At 35.0% G+C, this 25,618-nt stretch overlaps 2 protein-coding genes across 2 annotated transcripts; both read left to right on the forward strand.

Annotated features, from left to right (window-relative positions):
• The first annotated feature begins 794 nt into the window (after window positions 1–794).
• LOC128993034 (uncharacterized) lies at window positions 795–1,784 on the forward strand. The gene has a single exon (XM_054416787.1). The coding sequence runs from the start codon at window positions 795–797 to the stop codon at window positions 1,782–1,784; it is 990 nt and encodes a 329-aa protein (XP_054272762.1).
• A 2,843-nt stretch (window positions 1,785–4,627) lies between these two features.
• LOC128993035 (uncharacterized) lies at window positions 4,628–23,774 on the forward strand. The gene is made up of 4 exons (XM_054416789.1): window positions 4,628–5,168; window positions 5,558–8,083; window positions 20,963–21,065; window positions 23,702–23,774. Exons 1-4 carry the CDS (start codon window positions 4,628–4,630, stop codon window positions 23,772–23,774), a joined length of 3,243 nt encoding a protein of 1,080 aa, XP_054272764.1.
• Window positions 23,775–25,618: the final 1,844 nt, after the last annotated feature.

Raw genomic sequence — 25,618 nt, forward strand, 5'->3', positions numbered from 1 at the left:
TTGTATCCATCGGAATTAAATTATTCACTGTCAAAATTAAACTATACATTTAGTCAAACTCTTGTATATAAAGTGTATAAGTATCCAACCAATAGCCAGTGTGATTAAGTACTGTATATCTATTCTGTTTCGTGTTTTATGTGATTAAATAAAAAATACATTTAAAATAGTTTAGTGAGAACAAAGTATACTTTTATATTCTTGTACTTTAATACCAAGAAGAATCAAACAGGGACGAAAATAATTTATTTCATTCTCTTTTTGAGAGTGATGGTGATTAGAGTGACCAATAGCAATCGATAAAATGTTATAATATTTTACACCCTGTAAAATAAATTTGACATAAATGAGGATAACATATTTGGCAATAATCCATTAGTTCAATTGCTAAATACTAACTTGGTGGTAATGATAATCCATATTGGTAAAAGCTCTCAATGTCATTCCATGCTTTATAATACGTTGTAGTCGTCCTTGAATATTTGAGTCAGTTGTCATATTCAACAATTTCATACTGTATTAGAACTTCTTGTGACTCGTTAAGTTTAATATCTTAAATTGAAAAAAACGTGCGTTGAGATACTTCATACACTTCACAGTGTCAAGACAAGACGGATGGAAAAGTAAAGAAAATAATATAATTGCTAATATACTTTGTGTCGATACTTTGTAAGAGTTGTTACTGTAGTATTTCCTTCCTTTACAAGTTTATTGAAAACTCCCATGATGATTTTTGGACCTGAACACCTTTTATTCCGTATCTGCGGGATTGTTCCAATCGAAGGCTTTTACGGATGTTTCTACTGTTACTGGCTTTCACAAGTTTCGCCATCGCATCTCCATTGCTGCTGCCCTACAGACTTCTCATACATTATTTCATTGGAGTTCTCCCACAGGCTTTGGGAAATATGATACATCTACTGATGATTCTTTTCGATCCGGAGGAATTTCGCTCTATCCTGCATGATTTGAATCTTGTCGACGACCAACTCCGGGAAATGGGGGCTCTGATCCAATCTCCAAACCTGACCAAAACTATGGCTGTAATCGTTCTCTCGCAGTTGTGCGCACTCTTAAAGAGTCTTACCTTAATATACATGTTGATTGGATACACAAATATGATCGCTTTGTACCTGGTGTTCAACGCGGCTTGGAATCAACACCTGACGTTCGTTCAACTGATTCACAGTAGGTTCTCGGCATTGAACGATCAGCTGACCAGGATAGCAGCATCAGCTGATCAGACCTTGCTGCAGATTGTCGAGACCCGCCTGGACTCAGTGTTCCGCGTCCACTCCACCCTCCACGTCATCGTGTCCAACGTCAACTCTCACTTTTGTGTCTTCAACCTCTTCTACGTCACTTCTTTGTTTTTCAACATGGTCTTTTTTTCTTACGACACATTCGATATGATGATCCAAGAAAAATCATTGATCGATTATAAAATCTACATTACTCTTTACCTGTTGGTAAATCTTGTGTGTCAGATTGTCACATGCCATCTGTGCGCCAACGAGGCCAACAGAACCGCGGAGATTGCTCATCACATTTTGCACAGAGACTCGCCTTCTCTCTGGGAAAAGATCGGGAACTATTCCCGTCTGACGATTGACAACCCGGTTAAGTTCACAGTCGGTGGAATCTTTACGTTCAACATGGAACTTTTGACGAAGATTGCAGCGATGACTTTCTCGTATTTGGTGATCGTATTTCAACTGAAGGACATTGATCTGTTTGTGCCTGTGTCGAAAAACAAAACTGCTGTCAACTCAACTGTTGGTTAATCTAGCAGCACAAGGCTATCATGAAAATAAAAACAATAGTAGTAATTGTGCACTGATGTGAAAGTATGAGTTCTGCGTCACTTAAATGTGCTGTTACAAGATCCAGTCTATGTTAAATAATTTATTTAGCTATGTAACTAATCCTAATTTCTCTTTGTCTAAGTGTTTCCATTCGTTTGTCAAACCTGCATAGCATTGAATGTAAAGTTTTTGTTATTCATGACCAAAGATGGTATCAGTTAAAGCAATTTGTAAAAAGGGTATGCTTCCGATACATGAAGAAGTTTACATCAAAGGTCCTATAAAACTCTCTTTTCCCAAACAAAAATCACAAAACCATCCAAATTCTTAAATAAATCCCAGTGTTAATATTTGTTTCTATTGATTGCAAACCTCTCAGAAGTACTAAAAAGATACTACTTAATGACATTAAAAACACACACACACAACAACATTAAAAAAACATTAAACAGTAACATACAACAACACACACACATTACAGTAACATTAAAAAGTTTTTACAATGTAATCAATACAAATTCAGGAAGAGGTGGTGTAACAGGTTTTCACAAAATTGTAGACTTGCAGTAACTGAGGCAACCCTCTGGATGTAATCATATCTCAGAAGCAGTTTCGTGACCGTGAAATGTCATAAACTCCCCCCACCCCCCCCCCCCCCCACGATGGACACCAATGTTAAAGCGGGGAGGGAGGAGGGTGTCTTTTATGATGCCAAGTTAATGACAAGTGACCACTAGGGGTGTCAATCTTGTTACCAGAGAAAAATGAATAATCATGATTGATCACATTGTAACATCAAATTCGTAGTAACGTCGACCATATTGGAGAAGATAATTATGATTAACAAGTCTTGAGAAAGGGTATACAATGTAATATTGTTCCTCCCAATAACTATAGCCAAATGTAAGAGAACGATTAGAATTTTTTTAAATATATATATGCGATAACCAACTGAACATCGACTAACTAAAACAACTTAAAACCCATCGTGAGGGATCATGACATAGGATAAACTAAGTTTTCTGACAAATTAATGCAAAAGAGTTAATAACCATCGTATTACGACAAGAATAAGTTCTTTATAGATTTAGTTTGGAAAGTATAACAATAAATGGTCTAGTAAAAAAGGAAGTACAAACATTTGTAGGTGAATCTGAATATCATTATAATGCTCTTTTTATGTTTTAGAATCAATTTATTCATCAACATTCATTTTTAGTTTTTTTTTTTTTTTTTTATTCAATCTCAATCACGTGAATTTCAGAAAAAATTGCAAACGCAATGAAGCCCGTTTTCGGGAAAGTAATATTTTATCAGAAGATCACGTTAAGAAGTCTACAACGTAAATGAAATTATACCATAAAATATACCCTCTAAAAAATCCGAAGGATCCTAAATGTCCTTAGCCCGGCCAATATCTAGAGGTCCACGTACGGGGATTTCCTGTGTATTAGCAGATAACAGAATCGGACGCAATACTCTGCTAAAGGAAATTTACCCTTAAAATACAACACTTGCACTGACCAAGTCTCGTAAAGTGTGCAGCCTCCCTCCTTTATTTCCGGACAAGCTTTTATCTTTAATATCATCCCCTTCGGTTTCCTCCTTTTGCTTATCTCATTTCTGTACTTATTGACCAGCAGAGTTTGGTCAACCAATACTGATATTTTTAATCTGAAATGTTTCAAGATATTGTATCCATCTAAATATTTTTCATGTGGTAAGTGAACTTTATCTTGGTATTTCTTTTTCTCAAATACCTGTAAGAAAAATATTGAAGAACTTTAGCGCAGTATTTCATCATAGAATCTTATCAAAACCAGTAAAAAGTTGTGAACGTCTATACCCTAGCTTCAACTCAATCACTTAACAAAATTATGGTATGTTTTTTATACGAAAAAAAATTTAGGGGTGAGCCTAATATAAATCACCTAATCACTACTCAGTAGAAAGCTTTTAAAAAAAGTGTCTACGAATTCGCCAATTTCTAGTGTTTTTCGTGTAGTACTAGGCTAAGTCTTCAAACTGATATTTATTTTGAAGGGTGACAATTTTTTACGGTAGTGTATCTCTGCCCTGCTAAGAAAGAAGGCAGTATGTGCAAAAGTGAATATTTTCAGAAAATGACCTCAACTTTGCCGCTATTGCCCTGACACATCTGAAGACTAAACTAATATTTTTTGTTATCTTAGGTAATGCTTAGGCCTAAATATTCAATTGACACTATAAAAAATACATTTTTTCCACTGGATCAATATAAAAATGCACATACTGCTTTTGTCCTTAGAAATATTTGTGTTCATGCTAAGCCAAAAGGCAGCATCTGCTCATACTGCCATTTTGCTTAGCTAGTAAGTGCTAATAGGAGGACCCTAAGCTAAAAAGCAGCATCTAACTACTACTAGCCATTTTCATATTTACAAACAACAGTGTAAACACAAACACAACAACATAATCTCAGCTGGTAAAAAGTGTTTTTAGTTCCTCATTTGTACCCATACTGCTAAGCAAAAAGGCAGTACGTGATGTACATCACTAAGCATAAAGGCAGTATCTACATCGCAGATACTGCCTTTCTTGCTTAGCTTTTATAGATACTGTGCTTGTGATATAAATTAGTCATCAGCTGTTTGATATTGTGAACATTTTTATTTGTTTATCTTTGGATGATTTTTATTGATTCTTGTTGTCAAGGAGAAATCAATATTTTCCAGAGTTGGATTGTTCTGATGTGTAGAAAATGTTAGTTTGTTAAAGCATTAAATATCTTAATTATTTTTTTTAATTTGCATGTTGATTTAATTACAAGCTATTTCGGCATAATGTCAGGTACTGGTGTTAAGTTCTCAGACTTGATTAAGCAGTATGATGGAAGTGGTGATTTTAGTGAGTGGTTAAAGAAACTAGAATTGGTATGTAAGCTCCAAAAGGTGAAAGACTTGCAGACAGTTCTCCCCCTATTTTTGGCTGGAGGAGCATTTTCTGTATATGACGGGCTAGCAGAAAATGTAAAGAGTAACTATGAGGCTCTCACCAATGCATTGCTGCAGGCCTTTTCTGCGAACTGTTTTCAGGCTTATGCAGAATTTACAGCTAGGCGTCTACTTCCCGGTGAGTCACTAGATGTATATGCTTCTGATTTGAAGAGACTGGCAAAATTGGTGGACCCTTTTGTATCTGATGAGTGGATTAAGAGCGCAGTTGTACATGGCTTGCCAGAAGATACTCAAACCCAGTTGAAAGCTGCGTGTTCTCTTCAAAGCATGGAGTTGTCGGATGTAATGACAAGAGCTAGGAATCTGTTGGGCAGTGAGTCAAACTTTGGGGCGGTTGCACAGGCTAATGCCAAAGTTTTCAAAGTTGGTAAACAGTGGTCTAAAAAATGCTTTGTTTGTGAGAGGGAAGGCCACGTAGCACGTTCGTGTCCCCATCTAAATCGTGAGTCAAAAGTAACCTGTTACCGGTGTGGGGAGGTAGGACATTATGCCTCAAAATGTTCACAAATTCCAAAAAACGAGTGAATGGGGCTGCCTTATGTTGCGCGGGTGGCCCAATTTCTTCAGCGCAACTCCCTACATTAACAATAAGTGTGTCGGGTTTTAAATGCTGTGCCTTGCTGGACTCAGGTTGTTCAAGGAGCATTGTGTCACCTAGTTTAGTGAAATATGGAGTAGAACTGAAGCCAGTAAGTCAAAGGATTATAATGATGAATGGAGAATCAGTTGAGTGTAACATGACATGTATGTTACAAGTTTTGATAAGAGGTGTTCCGCTCAAACTGAGTTGCTTGGTTGCCAGTGTATTGCCAAGGTATCAGATGCTTCTAGGGATGGATGCAGTAACTGCAATGGGAGGTGTCACTATTGATGGAGATGGCACTATTACGTTCAGGGACGTTGGTATCGGAGCGATGGCTGAGGCCAAGAAGGAGCTGTGCGTGAAGGAAACCTCGGAGAATGGCAACGATGAGATCGCTATTAATGATTGTGACTTTAATGCGAAATTTGTTGATGGAAAATGGACTGTTGAATGGAATTGGAAAGATGGCGGTAAAACACCTAAGATAAATAACCAAGTACCTTCATACTCAATTTCAAAAGAGGCAAGGGAGGCGTTTGACGCTGAAGTGCATGATTGGATAAGAGACGGTTGGCTCCAGCCTTATGACGGGGAGTTTGATGGCTTAATTCCTTTAATGGCGGTCGTGCAACATAACAAGGACAAAGTGCGACCTGTAATGGATTACAGGGAATTAAATCAGTATGTCTCAAGCCATACAGCAGAAAGTGAGGTTTGTGGGGAAAAGCTAAGGATGTGGAGAAAGCTAGGAGAACATGTGAGCACTATCGACCTTCGTAAGGCATATCTCCAAATCCATATTGCTCCTCATTTATGGAAATTCCAAGTGGTCCGATTTAAGGATAAGAATTATTGTCTAACACGACTCGGGTTTGGTCTAAATGTCGCACCGAAAATAATGAGCAAAATTGTTAATAAAGTGCTGTCAATGGACCCAATAGTCCGAAGTGCTACGGACTCTTATGTTGACGACATAGTGGTGAATGAGAACATTGTTGACGGTGATGTAGTAAAGAAGTTGTTGGAAAAATATGGGCTGTCAGCGAAACCAGTGGAGCCACTTGATGGAAGTAGGGTTTTGGGGCTTAACGTCTCAAAAAGAGATGGCAAGTTGATGTGGACCAGAGACAACAAGATAAAAGCTTTGGATAAAATTGAGACCAAGAGGGATGTGTACTCCTTGTGTGGGCAGTTAATCGGACATTTCCCGGTGGCTGGTTGGCTTCGACCAGCATGCAGTTTTCTTAAGAGGCAATTGACAGATTTGAAATGGGACGATGTGGTGGGCAACCGAATCAAGATAATGTTAGGAGATATAATGGAAAGCGTAAAAGAAAAGGATCCTGTGTTTGGAAAATGGGCAGTGTCATCTAGTGACAAAGGAACTGTGTGGTGTGATGCTAGCAGCTTGGCGATCGGTATTTGCATTGAAATTGATGGTGAAATAGTTGAGGACGCGTCTTGGCTAAGGAAAGAAGATGATTCGGCGCATATTAACTTAGCTGAGTTAGAGGCTTTGTTGAAAGGAGTGAACTTAGCTTTGAAATGGAATTTGAAGGAGTTATACTTGGTCACAGATTCGGCCACCGTTTATGCTTGGGTAACATCCATATTAACAGGAGACCGACGTATTAAAACACATGGGATGGGTGAAGCTCTTGTAAGAAGACGGTTGGGTTTGTTAAAAGACCTCATATCAGAATGTGGCCTTAAGGTGAGGATGGATCTGGTTAAATCGCAATTTAACAAAGCAGATCGCCTGACGAGAGTTCCTAAAAAGTGGTTGGCAAGAGAGGAGGAAAAGACCAGTATTGCAATGATGGGTGAAGAAGAGGATGAGGATAAACAAAAGTTGGTTAAAAGAATCCATGGTCTGCATCACTTTGGTGTTAATCGAACTCTTTTCACAGTTAGGCGTTGTTACCCGGCCGTTGAGTTTAGTAAACAGGACGTTGACTGCGTAGTCAAATCATGCAAAGAATGTTTATCTGTTGATCCATCCCCCATCAAATGGAAGCCGGGGCACTTGGATTGCGACAAGAATTGGCACAGGCTTGCGATTGATGTGACTCATTATGGGTCATATAAATTTCTTACAATTATAGATTGTGGTCCAAGTCGGTTTTGCATTTGGCGACGGATCCCAAGTGAGACTAAAGAACAGGTAGTAAAAATCTTACTTGAACTGTTTTCAGAACGAGGTCCACCCCAAGAACTATTAATGGACAATAGTGCAACATTCAGATGTGAACAAATTGAACAACTGTGTGAGGAATGGGGGGTTATCCGTCGTTTTAGGTGTGTGAACCGTCCGTCCGGCAATGGAATCGTTGAACGAAACCATAGAACGATAAAGAGAATGGCAACAAGAACCAGAAGAAGTGTCCAAGAAATGGTATATTGGTATAATCTAACACCAAAAGAAGATTTGAATGAAGAGTCGACACCAAGCTCTAGATTGTTCTGCTACAGGTGGAGGTGTAAGGGCGAACCTGTAAATTGTGACGAGCAACTAAGAACTGAGTTTTCACCTGATGAACCTGTGTTTGTCAAGCCTAAAAATTCCTTATGTACTACGAGATGGAAGCCTGGTGTGGTCTCACGGCAGCTCTCACAAACCAGTGTAGAGGTTGATGGTATGCCACACCATATTGCTGATGTTCGTCGTGCTGGTGTTGACACCACGGGGGCGTGTGCTTGTGATATAAATTAGTCATCAGCTGTTTGATATTGTGAACATTTTTATTTGTTTATCTTTGGATGATTTTTATTGATTCTTGTTGTCAAGGAGAAATCAATATTTTCCAGAGTTGGATTGTTCTGATGTGTAGAAAATGTTAGTTTGTTAAAGCATTAAATATCTTAATTATTTTTTTTAATTTGCATGTTGATTTAATTACAGATACTGCCTTTTAGCTTAGTTTTTGTTGAAAAATTATGTATATACTGCCATATACACCTGCCATATCTCAGAAACGGTTGTAGATACGGCTTTTTAAGTGTGTTTTTCAGAATCCCTGAACCCCAAAAACCTTAAATTACATCAAAATCTGAAAATCGAAAATTTTGCACTTACTGCCTTCTTTATTAGCAGGGCAGACTGTAGTAAAATATTCCACTTTAATTAATTCATTAGATAATTTTAACAGTCAACTCGATATCAATTATATGCTATACTATGTCAAATATGCAGTATTTATTTTTATTTTTTTAATATTTTGTATATGGCACTTAAGCGTATAAGCCATGATTACCTAAATATTTTTTGTCATTTAAAAACACTAAAAATATATACATTCAAATAACACTGGGTCTAGAATCGATATTCAAAGTAAACAATCTTATATTTCCAAAATCGTGGAGTATTTTGTAAGATATACTTATGCAAGGCTAAATAAATAATACCCCCGCCGCAGCAAACCTGCCGACTAAGCGAATTTCCATTAGTCTAAATTGATTTTCAGTTAAATATATTTTAATAACATTAGGTTTAACGAGTACCTAGGTTTGCTGCTACAAGGAAACTAATAAAGTGTGTTTTTGAGTAAAATATTGATAGCTTAGTACAAAATAAATAAATTTGCCAAGTTTGATCAAAATATATCCATAAACAAGCAAACTACAATATTTGACAATATTCTCCATAAGAATAACATGGGCATTTTAAATTTACAATTTTTTTAATTTTCTCCGTTACTAATAATTGAACAAAAATACTTTTGTATACTAAATTATTTGTTTTTTTAAGCTCTTTAAAAAGGTCTAAAGATAAATCGGGAAATTTTTTGTTTTGAGGGTCAAAAGTGAGAAAAACCAATTTTTACCCCATAAAACCCCCCGTAAAGCCCCGTTCCCATGGTCCGATCATGCTAGTTCGCGAACTCATTCAAGTTTATCCCGCTTTACACCTTTAAAACCAAATTTCATCAAAATCGGACAAAAATTACTCAAGTGATCGCGTTCACGGACATATATATATATATACGTATATAAAAATTTGAACAAATGGTGTTTTTGGCCTCTGGGGACATCAAAATGAAAAAGTAAATCGGTCCCGGGTCTAGGTCTTACTGTGCCACCTACGGTAATAGCTACTTCCCTATAGGGAAATTCGCTAACAAGGTAGGCCTGCAAAACAGAGTACCGCGCATAGTTCAAAATTTGAACTGTGCATTTTTTTTTTATATTTGCTCTTTAAACTGTCAAAAAATGTCTTACATTTACAAATAAGTAACTTATGTTCTACTTAACTTATGTATAACTTATGTAACTTATTGTAACTTATGTTGTTTTAGAAAATAATTAGCATTTTTTCTACACAATCCAGTGCTACTAATACAGTATTCGTTTTCTACTTTTCACCTTTGACTTTTAATAAGTCAATGCTTTAATTCAAATGAAACTATTTAGGTGTATTCAAAATCACAGTAGGTGATGGGGTAAATTTATAAATAATTATTCAGTTCTACAAATACACCAATGGTTTCCTACACTAATTTCAATTAAGACTGAAGAGTTGATCTGCAAATATAGTATACAAAAGAATATGTGATTAGTGCTGTAATTGTCTATTGACAAGATGAAATAAAGACAGGAGGAAACAATAGAAGCAAATGAAGAAAACAAGGTCTACACGCAATTGGTGGAGCAGCATTAACTGGGATGAAATATTGAATGAGTCTAATTGGGAGAAGGGGAGTTATCCGAATGTTTTTGTTTATAGGTAACAAGTCGTATGCAATGGGGAGGATTTGTTAATGAAACCTATAATACTGATTTTGGAAAAGCATAGCTTGTCTTAACAGTATGATAGACTTAAATAGCTACAGTACCATAAAATTACCAATACTAATACATTCAAGGGGAAAACTAAGTTGTTATAAATAGTGCTCACCTCATTTAATCATTAAGTTGCCGATTCAGTCCCAAATAAAGTCTGAATGCACCCAGATGTCTTCGATAATTGGGCAATATGGTACAGGGCCATAATTTTATATTAGTCCGTACATAACAATCTGAAACACAACCCTGGTTGCCTCAATCTATTCTATACTCACGTTGCATCCATATTTAGCTTATAATAATCAAAATCGTGTATTTTCCTGTACAAATTTAACACATATATTTTTTGTCTGTACAAGTAGCATTTCATATCAAAGAATCATAAACTTTACCTCCTAAGCCAAAACCAATGTCTTCAGATTCTAATTATAACTACTTATTCAAACTATACAAGTGGTTTGTAGGGACGTAAGTCCCTAAAAAGCTCAAATGTAAAACAAATTATCCTTAACCATACCTTATGCTGTGCACCATTTTTAAATACCATTCTTTTTTAGTCACGGTCTTCTAACACGATACGTTTCAACACTGCATTACCTTTCTAACCTAAAAACAGAAAAATAAAATTCCTAAACAAATATTCAATGTTTACATCAGCTGGTATATTTAAAACAGGTTATAGAAACACTGTAGCAGCACTTCCGTTAGAAAATTACTGGACCTTTGACTGCCTGTGAGGCAGATCAGGGGTAATTTTTGACACTTCTGATATTTTTCCACCGTCCTTGGACTTTACGCTATGAATCCTCAACAGCCATGATAACTTTTCTTAACTTGAGATATTTCGTAAGGACCGATTCGCTTACGGAAATATATAGATAGAAGATATTGATTCTAAATTACGAGTTTTAGCTGATCTTATCGATGAACATCTCTATCACCGAGACATTGATCTGGTCATTGTTGGAGACTACAGACAAGTGACCAAAAGATTCTAGTCTGCGGAAAAGACTGATGCAGATGGATGTTATAGGTAGGGGCGGAAATTTGATAAGCATGACAAATGCGGGGTGTGTTTTATTATGTTGATGTTGCAGGGGGTGGACGTTGATGACGCGAGACGAAACTTGGGGCAGTGGAGCTACGGTACTGGTCGTCCAATTTTTCTGTATGCAGAGAATTTTTTAAGGCTGCTTGAAGATTATGCCGTCAAAACTGTATCATACTAGGTTTGCATTACGTTTGGCTTCCAGGAAATATTAATTTTATGTGTCAGGTGGTTTTTGATTTAGGAGTGAATTATGCACCTGTCAATTTGGTCGCGGGTTAACAGAAAAGCAAATCATGAGGCTAAACATAGGCTCATGTGCACAAAGTCTTGGACCTATGGATCCCTTGTTTTTCTGTGTTCGCTCCTATGGACGTCCAAAGTTTGCAAATGAATCTTTGGAAATAAATATTGTTTCTTAACCGTAATAATAAAATGAAATCCTCAACGTTTACATGTAGACTTAATAATTTACTGTACTTCCATCTACTTAAAAAAACCCATCTTTATGGTTCAGCTAGTTTGTTTTTACTGAAATATTAAGTAGTTTTAAGCCACTTATAGAGTGTTCTAGTATAGTGTTAAAATTATATTTCCTATAATAGTTTTTGATGCTATGATAGAATGTCTAGTTATATCCATAGACAACGATTTTATTCTGCCAAATCGATTAAGTTATAAATTTATAAAATTCATAAATTTTATAAAATAATGTTCGTGGGACGGTTGGGTTTCGTTTCTATAATCAATGGAATGGTGGGTGTGTAATAGTTGTCTACGTTTTCATCTCGTTTCGGAACACAGCGTAGGCAAAGTAATTAGCTTAGCAAGATATAAGTTTGAAAATATTAGCAAGTAGGCTAATCGATTGCAACGACACTTCACCAGGAGATGATTGACATCTAACAGACAACAGGGTGAAAGATTAAACAGCTCGGATAAATTGATTATGTTTCAAGCAAAAAAAATAGTGGGGTGTGTCCCTTGGCAGCTTGGCCCAGAGAGTAGGGTGGTAAAAATGGACCAGTCCCATGGCAACGAACTATTATCGTATTGGTAAAAAACATAACACTTTGCGTAGGCATCATTGTCATTTATGTATTGAGATGGGGACGTTTCAAACAATCAAAAAGCTACAAATTTTCTTAGGATCGAACTCGATATCTTTTTATTATTATTTATCAGGCGAACAATATAACCACTGCTACATAGCTAAACAATCATCATCGATCACGAGAGAGCCTACTAACATAACCTCCTAACCTAAGCTACTAACCTATACTCCAAACCTATTCTCCCAACCTCATCCCCTAACCTATCCTCTTGCCTACCCTCTTAACCTTTTACATGAACACATAGGAGGTTTAACCTTTTGTTAATGGAACCTGGGATTTCCAATACCTTTAAAATAATATGTTTTGGGATTTTTTTCAAAGCCACATAATTTAGTAGCATACTTATTTTTACGATGCCAACTTTGATTACAAAATAAAAAGAAAGTTTGTACAAAATACTGTTAGAAACGAGGAAAAGTTGGGGATTGAAAATCCTTGTCCGCATCCGAATAAGAGGATTTCTTTGTACTGTATCACTGACCAGAATCCACAAACAATTGCCTTTGAAGAAAGCATTACTGAAATATCAGCCAATATCAGATTTGTTCCACTCAAGACTTTTAGAAAAACACTCTAAGAGGGATCGACCCTTTGATATTGGTCTTAGAGAAATCCGTTTTATATTTTATTATAATGCCATATGTCAAAGAAATCTCTAATATAGTGGACATGACAATTATTTTTAATGATTTCAATGTTTTAGTTAACGAAATTCAAATAAATATAGTTTACTGCGTAGATCTGCTTCCAAATTCCAATAAAAAAAACGATCCTCAAAACTAGTAGGTTGATAAATGATTGCCCTATTCAATCCGCAGGACTGTAATAGTAAGTTTTACATCCAAAACGTAAAAAGGGTTTATAAATTGGATATATTATAAAATATGCAAGATTGAAAAGGACAGCAAACTTACCTAAAACTCAACCACTCCGCCCCCAAGTAAATTAATTTAAAATCTTATCCCAGGTGGTTTCGTTACCTCAAGTAGGTCGGGTATTCAGGAATATATTATTGTTCTTGTGCTTAGGTTAGTTCCGATATTGTAATTCTGGTGTTTAAGGCAATTCTAGTGTTGAGAACTGAAAATAGTAATTCGAGTACTTTGGTAAGTTTTCGTGACCCACGTAAATCTCGTATTATTTTGTAATACCTAGTCCTATATTTTGTAATTTTTTGATAATTTGATTTAGTTATTTTACAATATCACCCAAAAGCCCTTGTGCCCATGAAAGTCAAGTAGAAATAAACTATTTGTCCTCCAGGGGCGGAGCCGTCACCACCCCAATCAATCTATTCTGATAAATTAATCCGACCACTTCGGTTCTTACGTGACTTGTGTTTTCTTAATCGTTTCTCTCAACTGTATCCGACTGGACCTTGACAAATGTATCTCTCCGACATGTTCTGTCGAGTCCTTGGCTAACGTGACGGAGAATAAATGTTTTAACTTGTCTTAAAGTCGTTTACCAGGGTCTCGTACAGAAGAGTTGGTAAAAATACGATGCATTGGAAAATGTTTATTGTAATAGATTGTTACAAAACTGTTCAATCGTGCAGTGGAAATTAATTGTTAAATGGAGGTATCAAAATAATTTAGTTAAACCTCATTTTATTTACAAAATTTCTTTGTGTTCTTAATTAGTTCTACGTTGTAATTAAATCCTGTCCTATGACAGGATCCTGTCCTATGTAACGAGCTATGTCTGTTTGTCTGTCTGTCTGTAATATATACCTCGAAATCCAGCTGAGGGATTTTTAATAAATTTTGGAATTAGGGGCTTATAGCTCTAAAAACGTGATTGGTGGCAGCCACTACCTCAGGAACATTCGTGTTTCGATAAACAACTCATTTGAAAATGTAAAAATTTAACATTGGCCTTATGGGTTGCCAAGTAACTATGTTGGTTGAATAAAATAACAAGGAAGAAAACAAACACGAGGAAAAAGTAACAACAAAACACTTGTAGCATGTGTTTATAACAAGCTATCCTTAGTATACTAGCAAACTAAAAAATAAATAAAAAATAAAAAAAAACTCCCCCGGTACTAGTATAGTAATTAAACTGCTAATGCCAGTGTGTAAAAAATACTATTTCTATTTTTTACTCCCCGTTAGTATGTCCTACCGTTTTTTGTAAGAAAATTGTCTAAACCCTGGACTTGTTGCTATAATGTCGACCTTTTGTTAGACAGCACCATAATTAATTAATAAAGGTTTTTTGGCTATCAAATTATTGAATCCCACAGTAAATTGATATCCCAATAACAAATTAAGGACATTAGTCTCAGAATCGACCCCGTTTGGAATCGAAACATCGACCTTCAGCTGTAAAGACGAGCTTTAATCTCTCGGCTACCCAGACAATTAAAAACGTAATGTGCTAAAACTGGGAATGTTGGTAAAGTAATGTTAGTTGGCGAAACCTTCGATTTATATAAACTATTACAAACACACACTGTTACGCGTTTTTTATTTGATTTATCATCTAATAAGTTAAGATGGCTAATAAATTCTTATAAATCATTCATCAAAATGTTAACAGTTCCATTAACTGCTTTTGCAGTTTGTTACACTTGACCCAAGCTATTCTTCAAGGGGAGAGAGGGACAATCAAAGAAGTTAAATTTAAAGGGGAAAAGTATCCCCAAGTGGCCTCAGATGAAAACGAATTTACTCTAATTATCAACCACTTGTCTTTGGAGGACTTAATCAACAATAGTTAGTTAGTACGAGTACATAACATCTTCGGCCTTAGTCACTAATAAGACTACAAGATCACGCCACTCATCCTACACTCCTATTCATTCATACTTGGCTTTAAATACCTACTTTGTAAGGTCGCCATTTGATAAGAAAGTTAAGTATTAAAGTAAAATACCAATATAAATTTGTTGTTAGTTTTTTTTTGTTGTTGAAACTTCAAGGTTTAGGACATAGGTACGTGAGGGATTTAGATCCTTAAGGTGTTTAACATCATACGTTTTACAATCAACAACTTTTACAAGTGGCAAGTCTCTGTGTTGAGAAGGCAAAAATATTAAAACGCTATAGCAGATCGAGTACCCATCCTTCGAACGGGCTTAGCTTATAAGTATAAAATACTTATTGCAGTTTTAGGAAAATTTGGTTTACTAAAAATTACGGTATACTATAGTATAGCACATCTACCATAGCCATACTGTTCTACCACTGCACCTAAACAGTAGAAAAAAGTAAAAGTTTTTTGTTGCTGCTTGGTTTAAATTAGCTGATGTCACTAAAGCAAAAAGAATTAATAGAGCTTCACCCTGTTGGTGATGCTATTGAACATCATAGAACCAACTTGTGTAGTTACAGCAGTTGGCAAAATTCTTTAATTCATTTTTAAATATGAATACTCAAAAGGTTAACATGGTTATTTACAGAGCCTCTGGGGTGGAGCCCGAAAGGATTTTTGAGATAAGAATATATCTATTTATTAATCGGGAATGTGAGCTATCAATTTCAACCCAATCCGACCCTCTAATAAACAGGGGTCTAATAAAACTAAAGGTTGTTTGTTAATGCGTTATTGAACTTCAACCAAACAAAGAAACACACAAACTTTCACATTTATAATATTAGAATGAAGTATGATTTCAACAAACAAATGTAAAGATATGTTTACAAAGAATACGATTAATATAGCCAACTGCCACACCTCTACAATAAATGACAAATTTAAACTTGTTAATATAGCTACTATATATACAGTATTTGTCAAAGGCTCCTAAGTAAGCTCAATATATTTAATGCTCGTCTTAGACCAGGATCCTGGTTTAAAAGCATTTTATACACAATCGTCCCACGTTAACTACCACCAGGGGAGTCATATCTTATCCCGTCCAGGAATTTCAACTAAATTACTGTTGTCGTTCAACCTCCTGAGGGAAATCGGTGTATTGGTTCAGAAAAAACCCGTAGCTGACTTTTTAAATTACAAAAACGGCCTTTTAATATATAGTAGATTTAGAAAAGAAAATGTAAAAGCATTTAACACCTCCCTAGTGTGTATAGTGTTGAGGTAGTATTTATGGACCACAACTTAGGTACCATAGTCTGAGTGGTCATAGTGCTCGCCTGGTTAGAATACCACTGGTTTGATTCTGGGAAAAGTTAAGAAAATGGGGTGAAACTAGGCTCAGCTGTTCTTGATCATAGGGGTTTTAATAAATCATTCGACGAGCTAAAGGATCAGCTGCGATGATCTTATTTAGTAAAAAAGCTATAATCTCATTAATAATAATAATAAAGATCGATGAACCGCATTCGCCCAGCACAAGTAGACTACGTGCACTCAAAACGGACCTTCCTATGTCAACCAACCTGACTCAACTTTAAATATATGTCACATCGCGTCGGTAGTAACAATCTTTGCACATTGAAACACGTACGTCTTGCTGCTACAAAGTCCAGTTTATTAAGGAGGAGCGTCTAGATAACAAATGGGGTGGGCGACATGCAAGTCTACAGAATTTAAGTCAGAATGAAGTTACACATTTATAATAATGATAATAATAAAATGACAGCGAACTATTTTCAATAAGGGTGGAAAAACACAAATTTTAGAAGATCCCTAGTAGCACAAATATGTATTTTATAAATATTTTATATATTTAAAGTTGTATTTGATAGAACCTCGAATAAAATATATAAATAATATATCTTTAATAATAGTTTGATATATTCAAATATATATTTAAAATATTACCAAAAAGCAATGCAAAATATAAATTAAATATAAGTTTTGAATATATAAAATAGATTCATAATATATATTGATAAAATAAGTATAGAATCTATAATATACATATTTTATATGTACATTTTTCCTATTAAATATTTAAAAAAATTATGTGTTGAGAATATTTTAAATAAATATATAAAATATTTTTGAAACTATATTATATATTTAAAGTATTTATAAATATATTTCGAAACACGTCAGATATTTTTATTTTTAAAATAATAATATATTTGTAGAATATATAGCCTATAATCTTTTATAATTAGCAAATAAATAATTTGCATCTTTTTGTTTTTTATAGCGTCTATCAATTTATACATGCATTTTTTGTATGATAATTGCTATTATGAAAGCGTTAAAATTAAGTTATTAATAATACGTACTCTGAATGGTGTCACTCTATCATGCACGTAAAGAAAAAAAATATGCATATAGTTAAGAGGCAGTATACATGTTCAACAGCTACATTTGGGTCAAACAAAAAAAAGTTTTTATGGGTTTTATTTTTTTAATTGCAATATGTGACAATGAATGTGATCATAGAAATCTTGAATGATTGGCTAGAAAAGGGTGCTAGTGACTGGCGATCTTTTAAGAAACGAATTACGGAAAAACAGATTAACAGAATCATATTATACTGTGGTATCAAACATTTTTCAAGTATTGCAAACATTTGCAACTGACGGCCACTCTTTCACCATTTGAAAACTATTGCTAACAACAGTCACAAGTAGCTCAGAGGTAAGGTAAGATGCTCAAAAGTCGAAGGACCCAGGTCGAGACCCACCCGGGCTAAAAAAATTTTATCAAGAAAACTTAAGGATTGTGACTAACAAAATCAAATCGTCTTAATTACGAGAATAGCCTAGGAAGAAATTAAGTAAACTCAAAATCAGTGAACATTTTAAAGGAACTAAGTATAGCCTAAAGCAAGCCACTTTTGAGTTGGTCAGCCTACGTGCAATGAGTAGCCTAGCCTGAAAAATAAAAAGGTTAGAGGCGAAGTATACCTATTTAAATATGACCGATAATTTGTTGTCAACTTATCGGCCTACCTTAGTTTGTTTGAGTTGTTTGTATGCCTAAAAACATTTTTTTTAACCAGCTTGGATATCAAGTTCTCCATGTAAGATGGTATTGTTGTTTGGTCTAACTTAGGCATTGTATTCACTGTTTAGGATATAGTATAGACTATGGTAAGTTATAGCCTAGATTAGCCATAATGGGCCTAAGTTACGTTGTAGACTATTCTATAAAACTGGGTTATTCTATGCGGGGAAAAAGTAGCGTGGAGAGTGAACTCCTCTTGTCTTAAATAGTTTAATGTTACTGTTTTCCTAGAAGCGGAGCGGAATGCCATGTTAATCGATTTTCCGCTCTCCGCGCTCCTTTTCCGCGTCTAGGAAAACCCGGCTTTAGACTTAACTTAATGCCATATTTTATACCATGATATTTTATTGTGTAGGTGACTTATAACTTAGGGCTAGGGACTTAAAGCTAAGTTACTTCAGTAGCCTACTCAATATTTAAGCCTACTTTGTTAGTGACACTGTCAGATAAAATGCAGTAACCTACGTTTAATCGCAGTAAGAGTCTGGTCAGCTTTCAGGCAATGAGTTTCTGATATAGGCTACAACATTTCTTCTCCAATAAACTAAAATTGGCATTACGTTAACTTACTTTGATTTAGTCCGCTTAACTTAAGGCCTATTTTGCTTGGAGCGACTGTAGCGATAGTCGCACAGCGATTATCGTTCAGTTACTATCGCTGTTACGGCGGCCGTTTTGCTTAGAGCGATTGATTTTCAGACGTCGCACAATTTTTCATAGTTATTTGAATCCTACCAGCACTCACAATGGTGAGGCCACGAGTGCGTGTTGTAACTTTTTAAAGTATCTCCTCAGGGAGGAGTTAGAAGATGAGGCTCTACTTGACCCTAGTGGAAGTATCAATAGACGATTGATAGAAAATACATAGTGATACGTAGGATTTGCGACAGATACTTATCACTAGATGTCACTAGGTAGGATATAAATAGAAAACTGTAGTGATGTCAATGAAAAAAATATATTTATATCAATAAAAACAAATTAGTGATATCAATAAGAGTACATGAATGTCGGAAAATAAAACTTGGAGTCTAAATAAAAAATATTTATTCATGCAAAAAAACTGATACAGTATTAAAACCCACAACTAAGTAACATAGTCAGCTTGGAACAGTCAAGCATTTTATATTTGAATTTGAATGGACGAGGATTACCTAAAAAAATGTAAACACACATATGAGCAATGACAATGCAAAGTTTGCTGGTAATGAAGAGTCGCCTGTTTCTTCTACCTACAATTAAATATAGAAAATGAAATTAATGTGTAAGGAAAAATAACCAAAACAGTACAACCTTAACAGCACATGAATGGAAAAAGTAATGTGAACAAAAAGTAAATTATGGCTATTTTAACCCGTATTATTAATGTGCCTACTGAGTGAACTGGACTGTTTTGAGGTTCTGTGCATGTTTTACTGTGCATCAGTCATGGCGCGATTATCGCTCAGACTGGTACCCAGGGCAGTGGTCCACGGCTGTAGCTAGCGACTCTTGCGATAGTCGCTCCAAGCAAAATAGGACAACGCAAACTCCGTCAGAGCAGTGCCCAGCTACTATCGCCGAGCGATTATCGCCACGTGACTATCGCTCCAAGCAAAATAGGCCTTTAAGCTACTTATTAAAATCAAAATTAAGAAAAATGCAAACAAACTTAAACCTAAATAATAAATAAGTAAGTTACTTATTCAGGTTTAAGTTCGTTTGCATTTTTCTTAATTTTAATCCTTTAGCCTATCGCAAAATAGGCTAGTATAATATAATATACAATACATATAAAAATAAATTTGATTAAAATGTTTTTTGTGGACTCAACAAAAAAATGCTTCCGGACCACACTTTGAGAAACTCTGGCCTAAGTTAAACTTAATATTTTACATCAAATGAAATATTTTAATCTGAGTCAAACATTTAAAGTTATAACTTTACTTCAGTATTTTATGGAAAAATAACGTAATTATAACTTAACTTAATATTTTATTAAGTTACCTAAGTTAAACTATCGAATAAAAGTTGCATCTGATGATATAAAATAGGCCTTTTGTAGGTTTGTTGCAGAACTGTACCTGGGTGTTTTAACATAAATAATTTATAACTAAAATAACTTAGGTCTAGGCTTAAGTTTAGACACAGGTTATGTAATAAAGACCTTCTAAATAAAGTTATACACATCGGCCTACAGCTGGATTATTTTTACCAAAAGCGGTTAAGATAGGCACTGTAGGGGTGGCACAATTTTTATAACACCTGCGGAATTTTAATACGGACAAGATGAGAGTTAAAAAATAAAAAAAAATTATAATTTGTGTAATATAAAAATTAAACTGTCATATTCTAACCTAACTAACCAAACATGCTGATAATGGAAAAATCAAATGAAGGTTTACTAATCGCTACTGACTTATTTACTATAGGTCGGCCGCTTAGAAAACGACCTCCTCCAGCATTGGTTTAGCATTAGCGCGCAGGTCGTTTTCTAAGCGGCCGAACTATACCTTTAGTCAATCAGTGACGTTGAATATTAGGATCGGTCTATTTTAATCGCCCTACCGGCGCATGCACATGTCGATCAGTAGCGAACTTGTCAAACAGTTGTTTTATTAAAATATTAAAGAAATATGAAAGTAAAATCTTGAACTTTGCTTCAGAAATTAAATCTAACCCCAGACTTGAAATTGGAAGACAAACTTTAGGTCTTAGGGGTTAAATGTAGGCTGCTATTCTGTATTAAGTTCATTTTAAGTATTTTTTTTTTTTAGCTGCTGCACAGAAAATGTTCGGCATAAGTGAAGCCACGGAAGCCAAAGTTACAAGCGTTGATGCTAAGTGGCTTCAACAAGCAAACACCAGATGTGAAAGAAGGTAAGGGTAAAAAATTTTCACCAACTAACTATTCAACTCATCATTAATAGAATTCCATTGGTAGCCTAATAATACTGTACCGTGGACTAAATTATACAGGGGAGGAGACAGTTGAAACTGACGTGCCCTCATACTTGTTACATGAAAGTCTACTGCAAAATATATAAGCCATAAGCCAATAATGTTAATTCTGTAAAAATAGCCAAACTATAGACACTTTGGGATTACTATAAACAAAACATAAGATGCCAAGACTATACCTTTTAAATCTTTTGATCTTTAGACATGTGATGAATGGTCTCAAATCTATCCTACAAGACAAGTTGTTTCAGTACCGCCCACTTCCTTCCGATCCAGTGTGGTTAAACCGTACTGATAAAAATTGTCTGGTTTAAGAAATATATCTGCTGAGTGCAGTCTGGTTACTAGGTGTTCGGGTAAAAAGGAGTCTACTGCATAATGGTTTTTCATAACAATGTTTTTTATTGTTTATCATTATGATCACTCAAGGACTCAGGTACTGTATAAGCTAAAAAAATACCCCCCCCCCCGCAGCAAACCTGCCGACTAAGTGAATTTCCATTTGCCTGAATTGGTTTTCAATTAAATGTATTAATTTAACATTAGCTTTAATGAGTACCTAGGCTTGCTGCTACAAGGAGGGTAAAAAAGTGTGTTTTGTTAGTAAAATATTAATAACTTAGTATCAAATAAATAAATTTACCAAGTTTGGTCAAAATATATCCATAAACAAGCAAACTACAACATTTTACAATATTCTCCATAAGAATAACATGGGAATTTTAAAATAAAATTTTTTTGGATTTTCTCCGTAACCAATAATTGTAAAAAAAACACTTTGATATACTAAATCATTTGTTTTTTTTTTAGCTCTTTAATAAGGTCTGGAGAGAAATTGGGAAATTTTGTGTTTACAGGGTCAAAAATTAGAAAACCCCATTTTTACCCCATAAAACCCCCCGTAAAACCCCGTTCCCATGGTCCGATCATGCTGGTTCGTGAAATCATTCAAGTTTATCCCGCCTTACACCTTCAATCCAAATTTAATCAAAATCTGACAAAAATTAACTTACTCAAGTTATCATGTTCACGGACATATATCTAATATATAAAATTCTCGTGTCACAGTGTTTGTCTGCAAACTCCTCCGGAACGACTTCACCGATCGTTATGAAATTTGGTGTGTAAATTCTGTAGGTATGCGAATAGGAAGTAAACTATTTCCCGTTTCGAAATTCTTAAAAGGGCTCCGCCCCAGTGGCTCTGGAGTTTCCCATGTTAACCTTATGAGAAATGGAATTAATGAATCTTAACAGCTGTTTCAATTAAACAAGTTGGTTCTGTTCTATGATGTTCAATAGCATTAAAGTTACAAGGATTACCAACAGGGTGCAGCACTATTATTTCTTTTACATTTATGACAACAGCTAATTTGCAACCAAAAGGTGAGTGAGCGTAGCGAACGAACTTCAACCTGGAGGCGAGTTAGCGTAGCGAACGAGCTAACCTGAAGGCAAGTGAGCGCAGCGAACGAGCTCCAACCTAAAGGTGAGTGAGCGTAGCGAACGAGCTCCAACCCAAAGGTGAGTGAGCGTAGCGAACGAGCTAACCTGAAGGCAAGTGAGCGCAGCGAACGAGCTCCAACCTAAAGGTGAGTGAGCGTAGCGAACGAGCTCCAACCCAACGGTGAGTGAGCGTAGCGAACGAACTTCAACCAGGACGTGATTGAGCGATGCGAACGAGATCATCTTGAAAATTAAACGTAACGGTACTTAAATTATAAATAGTCAAAGGCAAGACAACGTCTGCCGGGTCGGTCTGTCTTAGGGGAAACCTATAACTTAGGCGATACGAAGTTCGCCGGGTCAGCTAGTATATATATATAAATCTATATATACATATATAAAAATGTGAACGAATGGTGTTTTTGGGCTCTGGGGACATCAAAATGAAAAAGTAAATCGGTCCCGGGCCTAGGTCTTACCATGCCACCTACGGTAATAGCTACTTCCCTATAGGGAAATTCGCCAAAAGAAAAATGCAAGTATTTTTATTCTTGTAGAGGGGTTTTCATGTTTCATAGCAATGCTGGGATTACCTACCTGGGTTAATTTATACAGTAAATGAAAGCTTATATATATTTGTAAAGTATGAGCAAGATTTGTAACAAATGTCTTGGCTATATTTAGGATAACCAACCAAGCACTATCACTAGTTTTATACTTAAACGATAAAATATAGAATCCCGCAGATTCACCTAATTATTTTATCGAAGTGATAATGCCGCAACGCCTAGGTCCCGCCTGAAGTAATGTGAAAACAATCCTGGGCTTGTGTCTAGCATTTTTTGACAATAAAAATGTAATTGTGTTTTATACATATTAATAATTAATATTAATATTATTGGGAAGATCATATATTGTATTTGTTTATCATTGTAGGAATAAATTAATTTTCACTAAACAGGCCTACCTACACTGGTTGTGAGTTAAACTGCGTTAGTTAAAAATGTTGCTTACTTGCCTATTTTTTTATACCAGAGATACAAAATTAATCATTTTGGTTAGTTATCCTTAAATTTAATATTGATTCTATTTTGTTTTGACTTTTTTCAGAGGGAAAAAATCTGCCACTGTGGACAGTGGGGAAGAAGTTCCACTCAATGGGGATGAAGATCTTGTGGAATAGATAACTTACTCTGCATTATTAAAGTAATCGTAAAATGAGGAATTTTTGAGGGAATTGTTTGTTGAAAGTTAAAGATACGAGGCACTTTTAAATGTAAATGTGTTATGTAAATCTTCAATATAAATCTATTTAGACAAATTACTTCTTGTGTTTTATTTTTAATTTCAAAGAATTCTGAATTCTACGTACTGAATAGTAATAATATGTAAAATTGTAGGGTTGAAAACTATAATAACTCATGTTTTCCTCCTCTTTTATAAAAATAAGTTTTTAGATGGTATCTCGCTTTTTTATTTAGAGAAGTTGGCATTTAACAACTAGAGGCATTGAAGTTATTAGATTATGTTGTGATTGTGAAAAATTATCTGAAATAATATTGGAAGATTATATTGTGCTATGCATCTCAACCTAAAAAATATGAAATTTGTATTACATGTGTCAAGACTGTGTGAATCCTGGTAAAAGCATATGAATTAAATTTTCAGAAATAAAAAAGAGCTTGTAAGTGGCTAAAAAAGAATTATTTCTTGTACTCTTCAATTTATATTAAAATTAGATGTTTCAATTTTTATTCAAATTAGGTATTTCAAGTTTTATTAAAATTGGATCTTTCAAGTTTTATTCAAACTGGAAGAGCGGGAACTTCGACGCATGATTTTAACTTGAATCAAGTTTACAAACCCGATCCTTCAAGTTTGCAGATTTGTCAAACCAAACTTATTTCAAGTTTGAATCAAGTATTTTTTCAATTTATATTTAGATTAGATAGTTCAAGTGTTATTCAAATTAGATGTTTAAATTTTTATTCAAATTAGAAATTCCAAGTTTTATTCAAATTAGATGTTTCAAGTTTTATTCAAACTGGAAGAGCGGGAACTTCGACGCATGATATTAACTTGAATCAAGTTTACGGACCCATCCGAGCAAACTTGATTCAAGTTTGCAGATTTGAAAAATCAAACTTGTTTCAAGCTTTAATCAAGTATTTTTTTGCTATCTGGGATTATTACTCTCACTATTACATCTAATTATTACTCATTATCAAATATCAATGAGTGAAGTGCAAACCGGAAAATTTACGTTATGAACAGCAGGGTCGTACCCAGCTTTGGCAGGTCCCGGTAAAGATATTAGGCCGGGCCCCTCCTCCCCTTGAAGTATATGCTACCTGGTGGGGCCTGGGCCCCGGTACAATTGTCAAGGAAAACCGGTCTGAATACGGCCCTGGATATGAATCCTACTTCAACGTATTCTAGGATTTCCATATGAAGACCTACCTTATCCTAAATCAATGTGGAATCACTTAATTTTTCGATCAGTATAATGGGATATTCCGGATATACAATCTGATCTGTCATTTAAATCGAACTATCTAACATAATAACCATTTTAGGCGAAATGTGGCAGTTAAGTTACATTTTAGGCGTCTTGGGATGGTTTGTTACTTGATTGTGAGGGAATCTACGCCTTTGACTGTGACCATTCTATAATAGTATTGACTTTATATTTACACTGTAGATATAAAGTCAATGATAATAGTTAGTTAGGTAACATTTTATAAAAATTGAAAAAGAAAGAACAACAAAACTCAGTTACTACGGCGATCTAGACCTTAAACCTGGAACATAATATCTATCTATTAATACTTTAGCATAGTCAAAAACTACTAAATTTTTTTTTAAAGAAATTTAAAAAACTACTGCTATAGACCAATGAATACAACCATAGACAAAAAGAATATTTAATTCTTTTTGTCTATGATACAACCCCTCTTGTATTCATTGTATTTGCCATTGCCAACACAAGGGAGTATGTTTAATCTATGCTGCTGCATACATTTACCT

Source organism: Macrosteles quadrilineatus, unplaced genomic scaffold (assembly GCF_028750875.1).
Source record: "Macrosteles quadrilineatus isolate MER2022 unplaced genomic scaffold, UCM_ALF_1.0 Scaffold_4__1_contigs__length_99947679, whole genome shotgun sequence".
Lineage (NCBI taxonomy): Eukaryota > Metazoa > Arthropoda > Insecta > Hemiptera > Cicadellidae > Macrosteles > Macrosteles quadrilineatus.